The sequence below is a fragment of the Corvus hawaiiensis genome, chromosome 5 (genome assembly GCF_020740725.1).
Source record: "Corvus hawaiiensis isolate bCorHaw1 chromosome 5, bCorHaw1.pri.cur, whole genome shotgun sequence".
NCBI classification, from domain to species: domain Eukaryota; kingdom Metazoa; phylum Chordata; class Aves; order Passeriformes; family Corvidae; genus Corvus; species Corvus hawaiiensis.
The window spans coordinates 25,657,365-25,679,300 of NC_063217.1; the positions used below are offsets into that span (position 1 = coordinate 25,657,365).

Sequence of the window (21,936 nt, forward strand, 5' to 3'; positions counted from 1 at the left end):
TTCATTTCGATGTTGCCTGTAGTTTTCATATTCCCAAAATCTTTTGTCAGGCAATCATATTTCCAAGGCTTTCCTGTTTCATCTTCCCCAACAGTGTACGTGTGCATTTGTGTGCTCACAGCAATAATTTCAAGTCTGTAAGAACTCAGCAGCTCTTTTGTGAATGCCAGCAGGCCTTACCCATTTCAGCTATAGCTGTCTGAACCACAGTTGTCTTCTTGGTGTTCCTGTTATGAGAAAGGAATTTATTTTCCCGTATCTGGGCTAACAGGTTTGCCATACAGAGCTGACTATTCACAGAAACTTTTCATTTGTAAATGTAGCACACTCTGCTGTGGTATTTTAAATCTTCTATTTCTAAGCTGCTTTTTGTGAACTTGTCAAATTGGAACTGCTTTCCGCTCTGTTTGTAAAACCACTCAATTTTTTAGTTCATCCCCTGCTGCTTCCTAGTGTAAGTCTCTTTCTCTTAGAGTCTGTATGGCAGTTCCAATTAAATGGCACTACCCTGAATATTTCTTCCCACTCTTCAAATATGTTTTTTGTTTTGTTTTGTTTTGTTTTCCAGCAGAGTAGTTATGAAAATATTGAACAAAAAGTAAAAACTTGCTTGATTCTATTTAAAAAGGAGAGGAGATAACAACAGCCAAGAAAATCTACCAGATGGTTCTTTTAATAAATACATTAAAGTCTCTTTTATTTTTCTCCATTTTTAGCTACTAACATAACAAAAACTTTCAGACCATCAAACCAGTTTTCACAATCTGCCATAAATTTGCATTTCACAGAAATAATCCTGACAAGCACTAATAGATGAACGTTGTTGGTGCAATAATAAAACTATATAAGGCATATTTACACCATCCTTACATACAGAACACTGTACACACAAAAAAATCACAGATCCAGAACAAAGTAAATTCAATCCCTTAGACATTTTACGTTTATAGGCTCGGTATCAAACAAGTAATTCTCCAAGCAACAGACAACCTCTTGTTCTTGTGTGATTTATTTGTAACATTGTGCTCATGCAAAATAGGTATTTGCTTTATTGCATTAACATTGAGAGAATGTTGGGAATTAGTTCCAAAACCAGTTCAACTGAATTTTAAACCCTGTTTCTCTTTGTCCTTAGCAAGTCTGAGTCATTTTTAATGGTGACATAAAATGAGGTGTTAACTGATGATTGAGATTTTTATCTGTTAAGTTCCAAAACAATAATGAAGCTCAACTGACTAAGGTTTGAAAACCATCTTTCTTGACCATGCACTTATTTTCTTTGCTATTATGAAGTGGTTTAGATGAGACACTTTTTGCATTTTTTAAGTTTCTATCTTTTTATATATATTTTTTAAAGAAAAACATGTACTATCCAACATCCACTGTTCACAGAAAGAAATAAGCAGCAGGAATAGCTCTGGTGGCAGAGTCGGCCAGGAGGAGGACATCAGTAAGTTAGCGGCAATGTAATAAACATCAAATGCTCCAGAGATATGTCAGGAAAGAGTTGATTACTATAACCCATATTTCTGTAACAGTTCAGACTGCCAGGGACGTTTGCGCTCTGGAAAGTAATCTGGAATGTGGATTTTTTTAAAATCTTGAATACATTTTCTCATTTCTTCCTCAACACTCAGCTTCTCACACACCTTCTTTTTGGAAAGATTTGTTTCTCTGGACTTGCTAATGAGAGTTTGAAAGAGTTCACTGTTCCTGCGTTTGTCTGGTGGTGGCATCCACTGCACTGGGGCCTTCTTAGACGGACGATCCAAAGTCAGAGTATTTGGCTGGTGAGCTGTGGATGGCTGAGTGCTGGTGGCATTTTCTTGAGGGGTGCTCGCTTCCGAGTGGCTGTCACAGCTTGAGGTGGACAACTCGTTACAGGAAGTCCCACTTTCACTGCCCTTGTCCAAGACTTTGTCGTGCTTCCTTTCTTCATGGTCTTGTTTGGGGGAAACAGTTCGCTGGGGGGGCCCTAATATAAGGCAGGAGAGAAAAAGTATTAAGCAAGCACTGCTTTACACAGAAAACTGATCAGACACCATTAGAAAAATGTGATTCATAGTCTCAGCTGACAAAAGTTGGTGTCATTTCCTTGTAGGCAAAAAAGCTATACACAACTGGTACACAAATTGAAGGTCTGGTCCTCAGAATTCCCACTCCTAAATATGTTTACAGCAAGAGTAACTTCACTGCCTGCCTGAGAATCCAGGTAAGGAAACATGCATAATGCTCACAGATTAGCTGCACTGCAAATCCTTGCACGCAAGTTTAAATGAGCTAGCTTGCTATTACACTGCAAGAAGTTTATTATGATAAATAAGATTTTGTTGTATAAAGGAAATACTACTGTACAATTTGAAAGCTCTCCACTTGAATAAAAATATTTCAGGGCTTAGATTTTAATTTTTTTGGAAGCTCTTAATTCACCTTCCCTGAACAGTCTACTGATATTGGCATCTGCAGATGTCAATTCTGCAGAAGCCCTGGACAGAAAAAGGAGTATTAAACCTAGGATAACAGAGAGATTTCTCACTACAGAGTCTTTACAGTTTTGGGTTTTTTTATCCTGTAGTGATTTCACCACCCTTCTTACTGTCAGTTGTTACCCCAGACTTGCCTTGATGCAGGCTCAGAATTCAGCTGTACACCTCCTACCACACAGGCTGGCAGGGAAAAGGAGGTTATGAAGTTATGGGTAAAGAGGCATTCTGCCATTGCAGGGGGAGAGGCCCACCAGCCTCTTGGCAGGCACTGCTCAGCAATTCACACGCCTGAAAATCAGATCTAGGCTCTTATTCCCTCCATATATCATTTTTGCTTTGAAGTCTTAAGCAGAATATGAATGTGAAAATTAAGTGGTAGCCACTAAATCTGTACAAACATTTTCAGTTTTGAAGCCTTATTTCAAAACTCCAGCTGTGAAGTGAAATGATACTATGCTGACATCATACAAACACCACAATCTTAATTTAGGACACTATCTAAAGATGACAGAAATATCTACGGAGCTCAAGGGATGTTGGATTGGACCAAAGGGAAAAATTTCAACGATATTTAAGGATCTCAATGAAAATGTAAAGTGGGGATTCAGTGGCAGTTGTGTGTTTGCTACAAATCCTGAAAGTGTTCAAACAGGTTAGGTATCTAAATATCTTATGAAAACTAGATTATCTTTACAGTTTATCCAGACACCACCAGCATCAGTTAACAGCCTTTGCCAGTAACAAAACTCAGGGTATGACAGCTCTACCTTGAGTCATTGGGACAGAGTTGTAAGATTTTTGATTCACTTAGCATTGTGTTGTTCAGAATTACAAATTAGAAATGCAATTACAATTACAAAGAATGCAGAAGGAATATGAACACTCCAGTGGTCTTTTTGACAGTGCAGTTCTTTGACTCAAAGGAACCTAAGAAGATTACAATATTTTATGAGATGGGGGAGGGGGGAAACCAAAGCAATACACAGAGGAAAATAAAGATTAGTCTAACAAAAGCAGCATTCAACAATGCTTTGCTTTTGTTTTAGCCAGCATCCCAGGATGCTGTGTCCTATTTCTATAGTCCATCTAGAGAAACCCATGAATAATCAAGAGCCAAAGAGAGACAACAATCCTACAGGCTTGTACTTACATTATGCGGAGTGAAAAACACAAGCAATTTTCTACTTCATTATATTCAACCCAAATATTTAACACATGGCTGCAGCGATTTCCCTCCTCTTTCTCTTTCAGAAATATGATCACCTTCTTAAATAAATTTACATGCCTTCCTTCTATTGTTGTATCTGGCATTTCATTTCATACCTCAAATGATTATATGAATATGCTAAATTGAGAGTCAGCTGGCATTATGGAACTACTCTGGCCTTGCAGCATGCAATTAGAAAACTGAGTAGTTAATCAGACAGTGATTTCAGTATTGTTACTCTGATTTTCAGTAACATGATTAACATCAATATCTAATCTAGTTTACAATCTTGGCTTCTTCAAATATAACAACTCACTCTAAGACTAAGAAACTAAAGCTTATTGTTAGCAATACTCAGTAGTCTTCAAGTCTCTTTCCTGCCCATTTTTTTTGCTGCAACTTCATATATCAAGATGTTATTTCTTGTTGGTTACTTTGTACTTAGCTCTTTATTGGTACTCCTTGCTTCTCATGGGCTCAAACCCGCAATGTACTAAGGATCTATTTCAAAAAATCCCACTGAAATACACCTTCAAGAATATAAAAAGATCCATTTCCTGCTATAAGATTATTCAGGAGCATGACAATAGGCAGATATTAAATGCTTTTTTGGATTACAGCCCTGAGGTTCAGTACTTCACAGCACTGAGTTCTGTATGCTCCACTGAATTGCCTAAATTCACAATGACTTTAATCGAAACACAAGTTTCTCCCACACCTTTCCTTTTACAAATTAACAAATCCTCCCTCACAAAGAATTCTTTATATGCCTCTGCACTGCTTTCTCAGTAGTATGTTATTAACAGATGCAACAGTTCTGCTACAGGAGAGGTTTTCCTTACAGTATTTTCTGCCTGCTGAAACCCAGTAGAATTTTAAAATATATAGAAAAAGATCTACAAAATATTTGTTTAATTTTCAACATCAGGGATTATCAGACAAATTTAGCTAAATTTCTAATTCAGAAAACATCTCCTTATTGCCCTCTGTGCTGCCACACTCTCCACTGTACCTCCTCAGCCATTCCAGAATACCTTAAAGACATTTAAGTAGTTCAGTCTACATGAAACTACTTATTTTCCAGGAGTGCAGAATAGTTCTTAAAAACTCAGAGAAAGTATATTTGCTCCACTGTGCACATAGAATCATATTTAGGTTGGAAAAAACCTTTAAGATCATCAAGTCTAATTGTTAACCTGACACTGCCAAGTCCACATGTAACACTAAAAAACATCACTGACTTACAACCGGTCTCTCATGCTCGTGCCTGCTCCAGGACCTCCATCACCTGCTGATTCCCCAGCTCAGAGAGGCTGAAGTGAGTCACTGCATTTTGGTCCTATCCAAATTATTTTCCTCTGCAAAGATATGGCCAGTTGCCTTCTCCACTGCCCAGCTCTCCAAATAGCCCCCAGGTAGCACTTCTCCTCCAGGCAGTTCCAGTAGACATTGAACTTCCAAATTCTTTTTCCTTTAATGCTCTTATGTGGCTGCAACTCTCATAGAAATATAGAAAGTGAGCTAGCCCTTTACCTGGGCTTACTCATCACCTTAAGTATGGTGGTGTCATGGTTTAACCCCAGCCAGCAATCAAGTACCACGAAGCCACTTGCTCACTCCCCCACAAGCAGGATCCGGGAGAGAATCAGAAAGGAAAAAGCCAGAGAACTCATGGGTTGAGATAAAGGCAGTTTAATAGGGAAAGCAAAAGCTGCACACACAAGTGAAGCAAAACAAGGAATTAATTCCCTGTTCCCTATGGGCAGGCAGGTGTTCAAGAATCTCCAGGAAAGCAGGACCCCATTGCATGTAACAGTGACTTGGGAAGACAAATACCATCACTCCCAATGTCCCCCCTCTTCCTCCTTCTTCCACCCACTTTATATACAGAGCATGATGTCACATGGTCTGGAATATCTGTTTGGTCAGTTGGGGTCACCTGTCTTGGCTGTGTCTCCTCCTAGTCTCCTATGCAACCCAAGTTCCTCAGCAGCCTGGCTGCATGAAAAGCAGAAAAGGCCTTGGCTCTGTGTAAGCCCTGCTCAGCAATAACAAAAACATCTCTGTGTTATCAACCCTGTTGATAACAAAGCACAAATCCAAAACACAGTTCAAGCCACTGAGAGGAAAATTAGCTCTACCCCAGCCAAAACCAGCACAGGTACCTACTAGACTCCCAAGTCTAGTAGACTCGAAAGAATATGTCAAAGATATTTCTCTAATCAGGAAGGCATATTACATTTACTTTGACTGTACTTATTCCTCATCTGTGTTGCTCTTGGCACAGATTTTACCCAACAGGAGAGAACCGACAACTAAAAGAATCCCTTTCAATCAGTAGAAAATATGCATGGAAAATTATCTAGAAACTTATAAACTTAATTCTCTGAAGTGAAAATTGCTTTTATCAGTCATGACAACCAAAACAGAAACCAGAACAAATTCTCTCTGAATTCCTGATCAAACAATAACAAAGCAACAGAGCTCCAGTCAGCAAAAGAACATGCCAAACACCACGGCAAACCATCCAGTGACCACAAACTGTTGGCTGAAAATTGTAACCATGTATTTACATAAATTGCTGCAGATATTCATAAAGCACAGTCTGAATAACTATTTGAAGATTCTTTTAGCTCTACCTCCTGCATCAGAGAAAAATACTACACTGGAAACATTAAAAGCAAAAAATAATGATATTCTACTTGTCTATATTTGAATTTTTGTATACACTTATTTTCTTAAATATTAGTACAACAGCCTTAAAACAAAAGAAATCATATTCAAATCCAATTAACCTGAGTGCTCCATAACTTGGCTGCACCAAGAGCAAATCCTGCCTCACAAACCTAGGGGCCTTTTATGGTGCAGTGACTATATCAGTGGACATGGTAAGAGCCATGGATGTCACCTATCTGGAGTTCTCTTAGGCCTTTGACGTGGTTTTTCACAGCATCCTTCCCTCTAAATTGGAGAGAGATGGATTTGATGGGTGGACTGTTTGATGGATAAGGCATTGGTTGGATGGTTCCATCCAGAGGGTGAAGAGGTGGGGGTCAATTGTTCAATATTCAGATGGGCATCAGTGACAAGTGGTGTCCCTCTAGGGTCTACTGGGACCAGACCTGTTTAATGTCTTCATCAATGACACAGATGAAGATGAAATAGAAGATTCATAGATTAATCGAGTGCACTCTCAGCAAATTTGCAGATGGCACCAAGCTGAGTGCTGCAGCTGACATGCCTGAGGGATGGGACACCATCCTGAGGGACCTGGACAAGTCCTAGAGGAGGGCCCATGGAAATCCCATGAAGTTTAACAAGGTCAAGTGCAAGGTACTCCACCTGGGTCTGGGCAACCTCCAGTACCAACACAGGATGGAGGATGAACAGATCACAACCAGCTCTGCTGAGAAGGACTTGGGGATGCTGGTGGATGAGAGGCTGGACATGACCTGGCAATGTGCGCTCTGATTGCAATTGGATTTACATTTTACGGGTTGGGATAGCTACTGGATGCTGTATGATTACTTGTGTTACTGTTCCTGCTGCTGTGACACTAAAAAGTTTTTAACCACCTTGGGACCCTCACCACCAAGAAGTCCAGGTTGAAGAAGGACCAACAGGATGATGCTGGATCCATGGGTGGTGACTATCTTCTGCTTGATCTCTCTCTCTCCTCCCCGTCTCTTTTCTATTTATTTCTATCTCTCTACCTCACATTTACTGTTAAATAAAATCTGTATTATTGACTTTGGTATGGACTCATGTGCATCTTAATTCAGGCAGAGGCATCTCTCATTGGATCTTAACATGCTTGTAGCTCAGAAAGTCAATCGTATCCTGGGCTGCATCCAGAGCACCATGGGCAGCAAGGCCAGGGAGGGGATTCTGCCCCTCTGCTCTGCTCTGGTGAGACCCCACCTGCAGTGCTGCACCCAGCTCTGGGGTCCCCAGCACAGGAAGAACATTGACCTGTTAGAGCAAGTCCAGAGGAGGGCTCAAGGATGATCAGAGGGATGGAGCACCTCTCCTAGGAAGTCAGGCTGAGGGAGTTAGTTCAGCCTAGAGAACTGAAGGTTCTGCAGCCTTCCAGTCCAAAAGGAACTACAAGAAAGATGAGGAGAGGCTTTTTAGCAGGGCCTGTTGCAATAGGACAAGGAATAACTATTTTAAACTAAAAGAGGGTAAATTTAGACTAGATATAAGGAAGAAAGTTTTTTGCAATGAGGGTGATACGGCACTGGAACAGGTTGCCCAGAGAGGTGGTGGATGCCCCTGTTGCAGTGGGGATACTGCAACACGCATATATCAAACCAGGAGTCCCGTGGAAAGGAAATATGTATGGACAGACAGATTCTTGCTAGATGTTTCAGAGATGTTTATTTCTCCAGCCGCATGGCCGGAGCTCTGCCCAGGAACTGTTCCAGTCACGGGACCAAGGGTCCTTCTGCCCGCGCAGGGAACACAAACCAACCAATGGGAACGAGGCTGAGCAGGGGCAGGGAAACCCCGTGTCTGTGCCCTCAGGGCCCCTCTCCCAGGGCTACACGGCGGGGGAGGGACCCCAACACCTCACCCGTTTTATTTTAATAAAAGGAGAATGAAAACAACTGGATAAACATAACAAGAACAGTTTCAAAACAAAACAAGCCACCCTCCTGAGCCTTTAAATGTCTAAACAGATTCTGTGGAACATCTTAGGGCTGACAGAAGGGAGACAGAATTCTCTGAGCATGCTTTGTGGGGAAACTGAGGCAGGAGAGGGTTTAACTTCTTCCCTCCCCCTTTTCATCCCCCACTCGGCATTGGAAAGGGATTTTTGGGGAAACAATTGGCAAAAGCATGGTTTTGTGAGGGAAACCATGGATGAAAAAACGGATTGGGAATACACTGGGGGTAATAGGACATAGGGTAAAAGGGAAAGGTGGGATTAGGAAAGGGAGACTGTAGGGGGGGCTTACAATGGAGATATTGTCTAACATGACTATGATTTTTTGCATATATACTGCCTTTTACAGGAACACCATCAGGCCCAGTGACCTGCGATGGTTGTAACCCTTTTCTACCTTGTATAATTTTGAATTGCACCACCTCTCCATGCCCCATCCCTGGAAACATTCAAGGTCAGGCTGGATGGGACTCTGAGCAATTTTATGTAGTTGAAGATGTCACTGCTCATTGCAGGGTGGGCTTGGACTAGATGGCCTTTAAAGGTCCCTCTCAACCCAAATCATTCTTTATGATTCTCCTCTTTCTTCGGTCAAATACCTGGTTTCCTGTATGCACATGTGAGATGCATGAATTAACTTCCTCACTCAGCTACTTTTTTCCTACAGCATTTCAAAGATAATTTTTTTTGTTTATAATTCAGTTTATTTTTACTGCAGAATGTAAAAGAAGTTGTGAACATATGCATAGATTGCTGCAGTTAGCTATTTTAGTAACTACTGTGTTGAAATGAATAATGGAAAATCTTAGCTCTGGAGTACAATGGCTATAGCTGGATGCAACACATGTAGATAAGAGTTGAAGCTGATATAAAAACAGGCATTTGGGAAAAAACCATAACCAACACTTTATATGTGTTCAGTATGTACCATCTCAATCAAGAAAGATGAAATCTGCTGAAAAGATGCTATCTTGTACTGTTGTTTCATAACATATGCATAAAAGAAGTGAACTGATTTGAGTTTTATCAATTCCCTTGCTAGCACTATAAAATAAAGCCTGTTTGCTGATTTAAGTAAAAACCTAAACCAATTAAAATATCAAGCCAACAAACCCAAAATCTTGAGTCTTTCGGTGATGTAATTTTAGTGAAAACAAAGTTCTTCAGGGTATTTTATCTTCACACTTTCCTATTTCTTCAAATGTACTTAAACTCAGATCTTCTTGATACAGTCTATTGAATTAATGAAATAACGCAATTAATTAAATCAATTCCTTTGAAATTATATAGCCATAAACAAAACTAACTCTTGCATAAACAAAAACTTTTTGTAAATACTTTATATTTATTGAGAACTTCAACAAACATCTTTAAAAACATTTTTTCTTTCAAAAACATCTTCAAAAAATTGAAGCAAATTTGTTAACAAAATTATGATGTCAAGTACTGAAACTAAATAAATTTCATTTTTCTAGTTGATTTAATATAAAATGAAAACAGGAGGGTTTTAAACTGATACTATATTGGATGGCTCAGGAACATAACAGCAATGAGAACAAAAGTTATTTTTATTTGTATCTGCACAAAGAATTACATCTAATTCAACAATATTATTTGCAGTTTGATTCATAATTTTTGCAATTTGTGATTTGTCCTTGACTTTACTTAAAAGCAATTTTTTCCACACTCTTTCACATAGTGAAAAGTCCTTATTTTTAGGGGCTACACAGGACCTTTAGTCTGGAACACAGATAGGTTAAAATCCTGAATGAACTTCTCCTCCACCTGCTATCTCAAAATTACCTCAAAGACAGAGTGAAAGTAAGATGAAACATATTGTGTTTTATGATTTAATCTTTAGAATCTAAGTAAAATTAACTATAATTAATATACAATCACAGAAAAAAGTACTCATCAAATCTCACACTGATGACTTACTCGTCTAATATATCTAGGTTTTTTATTACCTTTCACCAAGACTGGAAGTGTTACACTAAACTGAAATCTTAGAGAAAAGTCACCTGTGAAATCTGATGACAGATTACGGCTACTGTGGGAACACTTTCATTACCATAAGTTTGAGTACTTAATATCACACTTCAACGGTAAATGATTACCTTTTATGTCTAATTTCACTTTATTTATAAAAAAGATTACTTTTAAGAGATCTGAAAGGATAGCTCTAAACCCCTGACATTTTCAGTGGCATATTAATGGTATTTCCAGTTTTAGAAGAAAATCCTGTTCTTAAGAGCTCAGCTTGACACATGAATTCACTTCAATACCTGCACAGGATTCAGCTTGACTCTTACCACTAGAGCTGTGGCTTAAAACTGTACCTTTATGGCTGGCAAATTCACAAGGTGCTTCCTGACTGCTGCACTCCGTCCTATTTAATGCAGTACAAAATCAATTGCTTGGACCTAGCAGTGAGAGTTTATGCGGATTTAACTCCATACAGTTTGTCAAGGAAACTTTACTACTAATTTTAGTTATCAAAATTTACATCTAAATTAGTTCTGGGGGATGGAAGAGGAGGGGAGAAGGAAGGTCATGTCCCATTAAATGTCAATTTTAAGGCTAATATGCAGGCCTACACGTGAATTAAGTGGAGTGAAGTCCATGGCTGTCCCTCTGGCCATGGATGAATTTCTTCCATTATGAACGTACCAAACAAACAACACTAATAACTGAGTATATAATGTGAGAAATATCTAAGTGCTCTTGACAAGCTCTGCTCTAGACAGCTTGCACTTATGGGAAAAACTGAAGAGTTCAGCACAGAAATTTCTGTGGAATAAAATTTTGTGTAGGAGTCCTTGTGCTATGTGGCTTCAAATTGCTTCAAGTAAAAAAAAAAAAAAAACATTCAGTTTCCAATTTGGGTTTCATCTGGTACAAAATTTCAAACCACCTCTTGAATTAAAGTCTTGATCCAAAGAATGCTTAGTATATAATAGCAGAGTATTTTTGAGAAAGGAGGACTGAAATTCAGCCTTTCCTATTTTCTTCCTCCTTTGGGATGAGTAATGCATTGCTATGGATAGCCAAATGCTCACACTTTCATGTTTTTTGACCCAGCTGAGCCTTGACCATAGTCAATGCAAATTAGAATAGCTTCAAAAACCCCCCAAAAAATGTCCCTTTCACTTTCAATTTCTTCAGGGTAAAATATTCATTTGGAAGAAGTAACCTAACTTCCCGCAGGCATAAGGGAGAATTAGTATCTGTGAGGCTTTGACTTATTACTGTGCTAAGTCCTGAACTCTGGGGTAAAAGGCCAGCATTGTTGACATGTCAACTTCCATACTTTGAGCAGAACCTGAATTTTATGTGATTTAAGAAAGCCAAGCATGTTGGCTTGCAAACGTGACTGCCACAGAGGGGCTTGCAAATCTCAGCAGGGCTTCCCTGACATGAATGGCACTTAGGTTACTCATATTTTATCAAAACACTTTTGTAAACATGCCCTATGCTCTGGAAAAACTTCATATCTACAGGGCACGTAAATTGGTTTGGCTTCACTAATAAGATGATTCTGAGCTGTGAGTCCAAACCTGAAAACAATTTTTTTAAAAGTTTTAGACATAAATGTTGACCCCATTTAAGTCAAAGACAACATGGTCTGTGACCTTAAGTTACACAAAATTAATTAAAAAATAAATCCTGTTCATTCTAGTCAGAATGAAAATAAGACCTAAGAGGAAAAGCAATTTAATGGTGAAAATAAGGTTAAAAAATACCGTCTGTTCTTAAAGAAAAAATTTAAAAAAAGATTTCGATAACTTTTCAGTACTTTACCCAGAAAGCATATTTTTATTGGCATCCCTAGACAATTCATCTTTAGATGAAACCAGGCAAAATTACTGCAGATAAAACTTTAGTCCCCAAATATTTGAGGAAAAACACTTGAATATTATGTTCTAAAGAAAATCTCACCACAGACTTAATTATCAAGTTTGATAGAATATAGAACCCATAATAATAAACTAAAGAAATTATGAGAAAATGAAAAAGAAATGATGATTATAAGAGATGAAGGCAAAATATACTCCTTGATTACTTGGAACTGTTTTACTACATTCAGAATTTAATAGGACATGCAAATTATCCCACAATATTTCCTGCCCTCTACTGCCAAGCCCATGAGGCATCTCACATGCTTTGATTTCAACACAAAATTTCAAAGTGTGAACTGTACACTGAAGTCTTCTTGGCAATGTTTTGGAGTACTAAGATTATTAGGAGTGTTTATTTTCTATTTCATGGATATTTCAATAGGAAGAATATGTCTGTGATTGCACTCTTGATGAAGACTTATTTAAATCTCCTTACCTGCCATGGAAAGATAAAAAGACACTGTGTAGTGATGGCATCTGTATTGGGCATAGTTCCCACAGGGGAAATTACCCTTTAATGGTGTTAAGCTTGATGGTGTGTGAATGGTTATGTGGTACTTGAAGTGAATGAACCAATTCATCTTTCAGATTAGGGCCACATGCTTGTAAGTGAGAAGTGCTTTGTCTCAAAAGACAAAAAAGAACACAACAACATAAAAATATTTTACTGTCACATTTACTTCCACCTGATGTTAAACTAACTTCTAGAAAGGGTGCAGTAGAATGAGTGACATAAATCAATGAGGAAAATTTCATTGCTCTTTTCCAGTCAAGCTGTATTTTAAATACTAACATTATTCATGACATTAAAAGACTAATTTATATATATACATAGGGAACTATTTTTGTTATATGGAATGACATATAATCATCTGTGAATAATAAATCATCTGTGCCCAGCTTGAATTCATTTGATATTTCACCTGAATCTTGTTTTGAACAAATTACCAACCCACATTCTTTCATATGTTACTTTTCCAGTTGAGTTTTGTGCTAGGCCAAACAGTACTTAAATAGGAGAGAGACAGGGAAATTCTGACATAGGCAATTGGATTCCAGTAAAACCAATGAAGTGACCACAGCTTTTTATTAAATATATTAATCTGAAAATTCTGGTCTTTTCTAGGCAGATAAGCTAAAGATGACAGGAAGGACCACTACTTTTCATATCCAACTGCAGAGTCCAATACTGAAGATGGTATTTTTCTTTGTGAAGTTAGAGATGGCTATGACATTAATGCACTGCTGGACATAGAAGAAAATGAAAAGTTTGGCATAGAAAAGTTTGGAATAGATAAGATACAAGCTGAATCTGTAGCAAAAGATTCAGTCAGAAAACCACCAATACTGCCAATATCCACCCACCAAGTATTATGCATGACAGATTTATCCATTTCTGGGTTATATCACTAGGTCAATATTTTGCAGCCAAAGATGTCAAAGCTCCTGTTTACCCCTGAAGAGAGCACTGTTTAACAATCAGATTGCACAATCTTCTGCAAAATCCTAGAAGAAACATTTAAAAGTCTATCCCAGCTAAAGGAATACTGTAAAGTCACCTGACAATTTCCCAGCAGGCAACACAAACTTCCAGAATCAACCAGATGCTTCACACTCTCCATGTTAAGTTCTCGGTAAATCATCACATTCTTCAGTGGTAGTCATGTGCTATATCATTCTCCTCTAACAGCAGAGTAATAGCAATAAAATAAAAACATTATACTTGTAGCAGTATGACTGAGTGATTTTGTCATTTCAAAATGAAAGTAATTTGATCTAAAAATATTTTACATGTAGAATGGTTGATTATTTTCTCTCTCCACCTATAGAAATATTTTTACCTTGCTCAAAATCTGAAAATGTAGGTACTTAAAATAATTTTGATGCTTGAAGGGGAATCTCAGAACTGAATGCATTTGTATACATGACAAATGAGTACAGCTTTTATAAAAAGCATGCTTCTTTCATAACTTTACTTGTTACAGTGAATAGCCCCAACTGCTTTATTTCAGTAACATCTTGGCAACATCTGGCAGATGTGCTTGTCATTCATTTATAAACTGTAGAGTCGGTTCATGCTCAGCTCTGATCTTGTCTTTTTTGACTCATTATTTTTGAGTGGTTCTCAATTAAGAGCTAAAATATTTTGTTCTGACCATGAAAAATGCTTATTAGTTACCTATTAGATGCAGTATTTTCCCTAAAAGAAATAGTTAATTGATATTAAACTCCACCAAATTATAAATTTGGCCTTTGAAAGTCAGTAAGACTTACCTAGTGATACTCTCAATATATCCCAAAAAGGAGTTAGGGGAATGATCAAAGGCAGGATATTTGATCATATTGCCCTTGGAAACTCCCTCAAGACTATGGTGCTTCTTTCCCCTAACTAGTGCTGGCAGAAAGTTTACTTCATTAATGCTGAGCACTGGAAGAGAGTTCCTTATCACAGATCCATCTTCCAGCTTCTACTCTAGCCCTTGTAGCTAAAAGCAGAGGTACCTTCATAGTCTTTCAACATCCAGGACACTGGACAGTACCAGAGAATCAAAATGTCCAGAACGTTCAGTGTTTTTAAGCTGTTCTTTCTTAAACATTTTCTTGAAATCACCTCAAATGCAGGCTTGTGTTATAAAAATGAAAAAAAAAAAAAAAAGATTAAAAGCTAATAGCATACTTGCAAAAGCTCTATAAGGGCAGAAGTGACAAAAAAGAGACAATCACTCCATCTTCACATTACAGAAACACATCCCAAATGCATCTCCCTACCATGATTCACAGGACAGACTATAAATGCTTAACCTGTGGGTTAAGTCTCAGTTCTATTTCCTATTCTATTTGGTATCCTCAGATAACATTCAGAGAAAGTAGCTGCTGGGCTGGGGAAGGATACCGACTTCTATATCCCTGTTTATCCCTGATACAGCCCCCCATTCCCTGGGGGTCCCTCTGAGGTTGCCCATTATTATCATTCCCCTTTCTCACCTTCCCCTTTCTTCTAAGAACATATTTATCTGTTAGTCAATCAGGCATTTCAGTCTGCAGTCAACCACATTACTGGCTGCTGCATTCTGCTTTGTAAATATTAATATTGGTTGGGCATCTGCTCAAGTGTGAAATAGTCTTTTAGCCACCAGGTCTGTGTTTGGCAAAGCCCTTATCAGACTTCTAGGCAACGTGAAGCTGAATCACTTTCCACTCAGATAAGCAACACCCTTCTTTGAAACACTCACATTTCTTTTTTCCTAAATCCATTTTAAATTCTCAGCTGTCAGATGTGGCTCCCTATGTGGCCACATAAATGTTTATGCCAGAACAGCAGACACTGGAGTGAGGGATGGGAAAACGTATTCAAGGGAAAGGAGTGCACTTCTCAGTGATGGCTTACGGCAATTTGAAACATGCATGAAGCACTTACTCGCCTTCTTCTGACACACACACACGTTAAATATATTGACTTAATAATGCCCTCATCAAATACAGTTTACTTTCAATAAAAGGATACATGGAATGTAAAAATTGCCATCTCAAATAAGGTCTACCAGTCAGAAACATATTTCAGTGGAACTTCAGGAATTCAGTCACTTCCAAAATCACTGCTTCTCTCTTACAAGCTCCAGCATGAGTTAAAGCAGAGGGAGAGTGACTAACATGGAGCTTCAGGAATATTTGCTTTGATAGTTTCTTTGAAGGACAGTTTATTCATAAATTATTGGTAAAAACTCTCCTCTTTGGGGATTGTCAGTGGGCTCAGTTGCTTTGTTCTAACAGCATGAGCAAGAGGAAAAAAAACAAACAATAAAAAAAGACAGGATCAACCATCACCTTTGTGGCTTGCTTCCCCATTCAATTTCAAATACTACACTAACATTTGTCCTCGATAATTTTTCTTTGCTTTTGTCTAGTATCATCTCAGATGACTTTTCTTTGTCAATTAAAAAGTCTGCCAGTTGCTTTAAAGAAAATAGGAAATTTTAATTTCTTCCTTCCAGCTCTTTCAAATTTCTTCTTTCCTACTGGCATACAAAATAAATTAATGTTAATGTGACTTTACATAATGTGTATACGACATGCTTGTAGAAAGTTGTCAAAATACCATGCACTGGCTTTGGCCTTAGAGAAAGTCTCATGTTAAAGAAATATTTCAGACATCAGCCACCTTGGAAGGCTTACCTGATACTGAATGATAACAGGCAATAAGCAAGTGCAAAACAATGGCAAATGCATACTCAGTAACCTTCGGTTACCAAGAACTAGCAGTGAATATATGAACTGGGCAAGAGTCCAAAGTCAACTACCCTAAGGGTTCAAGCACTAAAAGCAAAGCAATTCAGAATATACTCAAGATCATATTTGTATAGTTTATGCCTTTCCTTGCTGGTCCCTGGGATAACAGAAAGTTCTCAATCTGCAAGAATTCTGTGAAAAGACCAGAAACGTTCGCTGAAAGCTTTCTTACTTGTAAGTAACAATGCTGGTTATCAGTGAGATCTTTCTCACTTCAGTGTGTGCAGCATGAAGCATATTTCAGACTTACATTTCAACTATAGCAGTGTCATTCACCTATTTTATCATTATGGTGTGGTACATGAAAAATAAAGTAATGCAAAATTAAATGTATGGGGCATTCCATTCTAAACCATGTAAACACATGCCAATAATAACAACAACTCACTTTTTTTAGATTCAAATTCCTAGATCACCCTAATGGAATAATTCAAAGCATTCACTCAAAGTAAATAGCTACAGAAAATATGAACATACATGCAAAAAACAAAAATTATTTATATGGTATATATTTAAATTTTAAAAAATTACTCAATATGTAAGGGGTAATGAATTCACTCTGCACAAAACACCTCATTTTTCCTCTGCAAAAAGCAAAATAGATTCTAAATCATTTGTATGGTGAAATATTATATATGCATACATATAGTATTGTGACTATATGACATAAACCCAGGAACAGATAAAAATTCTAGAGGCTGAATTAATTAAATGAATTCTCCTTGAAAAACAGTGAAACAACACAGCCAACCAAACTGAAATCTGTTTGTGATAACAGTTGAGGTGGTGCTTCTTTTCTGTCACCATCCAGAGGTGACCAAAAAGACCACTGTATGTGCATTAGGATTGGCAGGGGCGAACAATGTAACTTCAGTGACAGATTTCCAAGTGCAATCTGTACAGTGATTAATCAGGGAGACGGCTATCTGAGCCCTTCTCATTTTTAGTATTCCCCAGAAAGGAACCCAGGATCAAAATACTCCTCTCTTGCTACACTGTCCTCAGGTTTCCTGCAGTGTAATATTTTGCTTCCTACATACTTTTTTTCCCTCTATTTTGATTCCCTTATAAGCTAAATTAATTTAACCAAGCTTTACCAATGATAGTGTATCTTTCCTATTCAGCTGTACATTGAGTTTTCAAATTCAAGGCAGTTACGCTGAACAAATTGGTTTTTTGCCTGAAAATGTAATTTTCTTTTGCTTTTCAATGTCAATATTAAAGTCAGGGTTCTTCCGTCTCAGTGCCCGAGTTTGTCCATCTGTAAAATGTATATTGTCCCTTCTGTAAGAAGCTTCAAGACCTGCTGCTGAAAATACTATATAACAACTGGATACTAATAATTTATTAGATTAAATTGCACTGATTTCTTACAAAATAAATTCCAAATTTATTTTGGGGTTACAGATTAAAGTACAGCTGGGCCAAGAGAAATTAAAATCCAAATCATAAACTAGGTAACAGTTTTATCTCATGTGACTGTAGAAGACATCCCTCTTTTATATTCTTACTACTATTTCTGGTCTGCTAATGTGTGTGGTATGTCACATATGGATTGACAAATTCAGGAGAACAAAGGAAATCAAAGCCTCTAGTGGAAAAGATGAATGAAAACCCAGGGTTACACGTTCAGTTCTTTAGGATGCTTCTGATTGATTTTGTCTGATTTTCACTCTACAGTCAATTATTAAATTGTCCCGTCCTATCTTTTTTTAAATTAGCCGTAAAATGTGTAAACAAATGTCGATAAAAGGAAAAAAAAATATGCTGATATAGAGTCCTACATTCTTCTCACAAGATACTGTAACTGGCACGTTTCAGACCTAGCTTTTGTGTCATGCTTAGTGTGCACAAATGGCAGAGCTCTAGAGCTGCCTGTATTCCAGGCAAGGTCACAGGTGGGAGATTCACAATGGCAGGGACTTTTAGTGACAGAAGAAAAACATTGATATATCCTTTTATTTTCCCACAACCAAGCTGAAGGGATCCACTAAGTGGGAATGGTGCCTGCACTATGTTGCTATTCTGTTGCTCTACCTGTGTGTGTTCTTCCTAATTATAGTAGTGAGATGCTTGTATTTTTATAAAATAATGTAAAATAAGTGGGGAAATCCACATAAGTTAAAAGAAAAAACAAGAATCAGTTATGTAATAACTTCCAACACTTTTGGAAATCACCTGTTTTTCTTAAAACTACCTTTCTTTTTTAAGAAAAAAAAATAAATCTATGTATTTAAAATATTTTAGCTTTTGATGAAACACGTTTTTCACTGAAAAAATATTTCAGCATTTTTTTGTGAACATGGCCAGTGCTTTAAATATATTTTCCACATCTTATATCACTTTACAGTAGCCTGTGACACAACTGAACCAGTAATTACACAGATCCCTTTTATGATATTTTAATGTCTTTATATGAAAGAAAGGAAGGCAGAAAGGGACAAAAAATTGGAGTAATTTTAATGTGTATGGTAAGGTAGTTAGAATAAGGAAATCTCCAGATTATGCAGCATCTATGGTTAATACAGATGCAGTACTAGAAATACAGATACAGAAATACATTTCTACTAACGGCAAAACATTATATAATATATCCATATAACAAAAAAATGACACTTATTTCCTCAGCAGGTAGAGTCAGGCAATTATTTCACAGTCATCACCTCCTTTGCTTCCTACTGCTATTGTTGCACTCAGTAATGAGAATTTCAATTCTGGTATTCATATGGTTACACTTCTTATATCATGGCTCAGATTCTGAACACAGTTACACTGCTGTGAATCCAGCTTCACACCAGTGGTTCAGATGAAGGAGCTCTGGTCTTTCACGGTGCTCACATAAGGACAGAAGTCAGGTTCTGTTGTCTCTTCTATTCCTATACATTAACCTGAATATGTGCAAGACAGACATGCTCCTTTATTCAGCAATGTTACAGCTGGACCTGCAGGTTTTCAGCTCCCTCTTAGCATCTGCTAAAGCCTCCTGCTTTCCAAAAACTTGGAAATGTTTTCACGGTCATCATTGAAAAATTCTATTAGGATTATATGCTGTATTCTAACTATTGTGTTACCTTTGCAGTTAATTTTTTATAGTTTCTTTATTTAGATATGGGTTTTTAAAACATAGCTGTTAGAAAAGGATTCATCATTTTTAGATGATGAATTATTTTCTGCCTTGTGGAACAACCTCAGTAGGCAGTCCAGGCACACACATATGGACAGCTAAAAGCCTGGAAACTGGGAAACTCTGCTAGTGATTTCAAGTGTTTCCAGAGTGAAGTGATAGCCGAGCTGAGTTTCTTTGGATGACATGCTGCACTTAGCTATCTAAGTTCAACCACATATACCTAAATCTTCTCTTTCTGATGTGGATTTCAGTTTTACCTTAGCTGGAATACAGCTTAGAGATATTTGCCACTCTCCTGTCGTGTAAGCAATGAAAATTTCAAGGTTTATCCCCCTCATGTTTCTTTGATAAAGGCTTTACTAAGCACATCAAACATTTCAGTTTAATGATAAAGTACGAGCAAAAGCTTATGGCTGGGAAGTGAAAGAGGTTTGGAAACGGTATATGCAGTAGCTGATCAGAGACAAAGCTAACAAAAATAACACTGGATGAAATCCATACAAAGATCCTTCTTTAACTGGGACATAAGTATCCACAAGAATGTGCCAAGCTCCTTTTCTGCCCTGCCTGCCACTGCAGGCTCCTAATGCCACTGGGGGGTGCCTGTCCAACCCTGCTTTGATGAGCATCCATGTAGGAGAATGGGCACCTGCTTCCTGCAAAGAGATCAACTGCAGTGCTGACCACGAGGGTGGTGGGGCCAGACATCCTGCTCATGTTCGACACATGGCTGGATGTGTCAGGACAGCCTCACTCACGGCAAGAGCCCTCAGGGAAAAGAGGGGAGCTAATGCTCTCTACAGAGAAGCATCCGTGCTGAACTTCAAGACATGCTGCAAACCTGCTTCCCACTCCCTTCTGCTCAGGGACACAAGCTAGACAACCATGTCAGTTAAGCTTACTGTTTTTACTTGAGCATTTTTTCAGAAATAAATGAAATTCTTGCTTGTATTAAGGGGCACCCTGAGAATGAGCTCAACTTACAGAAAAGCAAGTATTTTCTGATGTGCATGACTTCAACTGTAAGAAACAGTGATAGTCACTGAAGAGCTGTCTGCAGCATTAAATTCATCCCCTCTGTGAGCAGCATGTCTTTTCAGGATTAACAATTTATGAAGTTAATGCACATCTAAGTATGCAGCTGTCCTTTTCTATTTTTAATAATCAAAAAGAAGATGTCACCATGTAAAGGAGAAAAAAGCTGCTTCTCAGTTGGGACTGTACAGAAAACACTGTACAGTGCAGAGTTATTATCTATGTTGTAAAAGGGTACAGCAGATTTTGTCATGGAGCCTAAAAATTCTAGCTAGACCAAAAAATTTAAACGCTCTTCATTTTGCTTTTATGTTATTATTGAAATGTTCTTCTAAAGAACTTATTTCAACTCCGGTCATAAAATGAATACTACCCTACGTGTGGCTTGGTATAAACAAGCATTAAACAAAACTACTTGAGATATTCCATTATTTAATTGCATTTTCTTTCTGTTTTATGCAAGACTTAATATAAATAATCACTTACATTTCTGGGCATTTTTGTATGAAGAATCCGTAAGTGCTTTGCAAAACTACATACATGAAGGAAAAACATTCAGTGTTTAAATGCAGTAGTCCTCTAAAGGGGTTTATACGTAAATGTGTATTTTTCTGCTGGCCACCAGTTTCTTGGACTTTGGTGATGGATGTGCTATAAATACTTTGATAGGAATAGAATCTGCAGCTGCATGAAAAGATGAATTTTGAGCAATAAATATTTTTCTAGCATATCAGTACAAGTTGTCACTCATTTGAAAAGTATTGTGAAACACGTGCAGTAATGACCTGCAAAAAGCCAGACAAGTAGAGGACTGATACAGGAATACAAAGGTGGCCACAGACTTGACTACATGGGAGGTGAAGATGCACTGAAAATTGAATCATTGAACTAGAGAAACTTGGGTTCTTTTGTTCAGAATGATACTTGAGGTGAGTCTCATTTAATATCTGTAGTAATGACCTTCTCAAAGAAGCATGCTTCAAAAATGTGGCAACAAAAAGTTCTAAGATATTACTGAGGAAATATCATACTGGAAAAATGAGGTGATGCTGAAGACCTAAATACCAGAAACAGGATGAAAGATAATGGTACAAAAATGCATCCTGGACATTATCAACAAAAACTTCTTCTTCAAGTGTCTGAGTGGAAACAAAAGGAGAGCAAAGAATTGGTTGTGCTAATTGATCATAGTTCCTCCGAACAAAGTAATGCAGTCATTAAAGAAG

At 37.7% G+C, this 21,936-nt stretch overlaps 1 protein-coding gene across 1 annotated transcript in view; it reads right to left on the bottom strand.

The window, feature by feature from the left end:
* Positions 1–655: 655 nt before the first annotated feature.
* KCTD8 (potassium channel tetramerization domain containing 8) overlaps positions 656–21,936 on the bottom strand; it is a 94,191-nt gene continuing 72,910 nt past the window's right edge. The window contains exon 2 of the mRNA XM_048304882.1: positions 656–1,975. Coding sequence (XP_048160839.1) covers positions 1,515–1,975 — 461 coding nt within the window. The 3' untranslated portion in view covers positions 656–1,514. The remainder of the gene's footprint in view (positions 1,976–21,936) is intronic.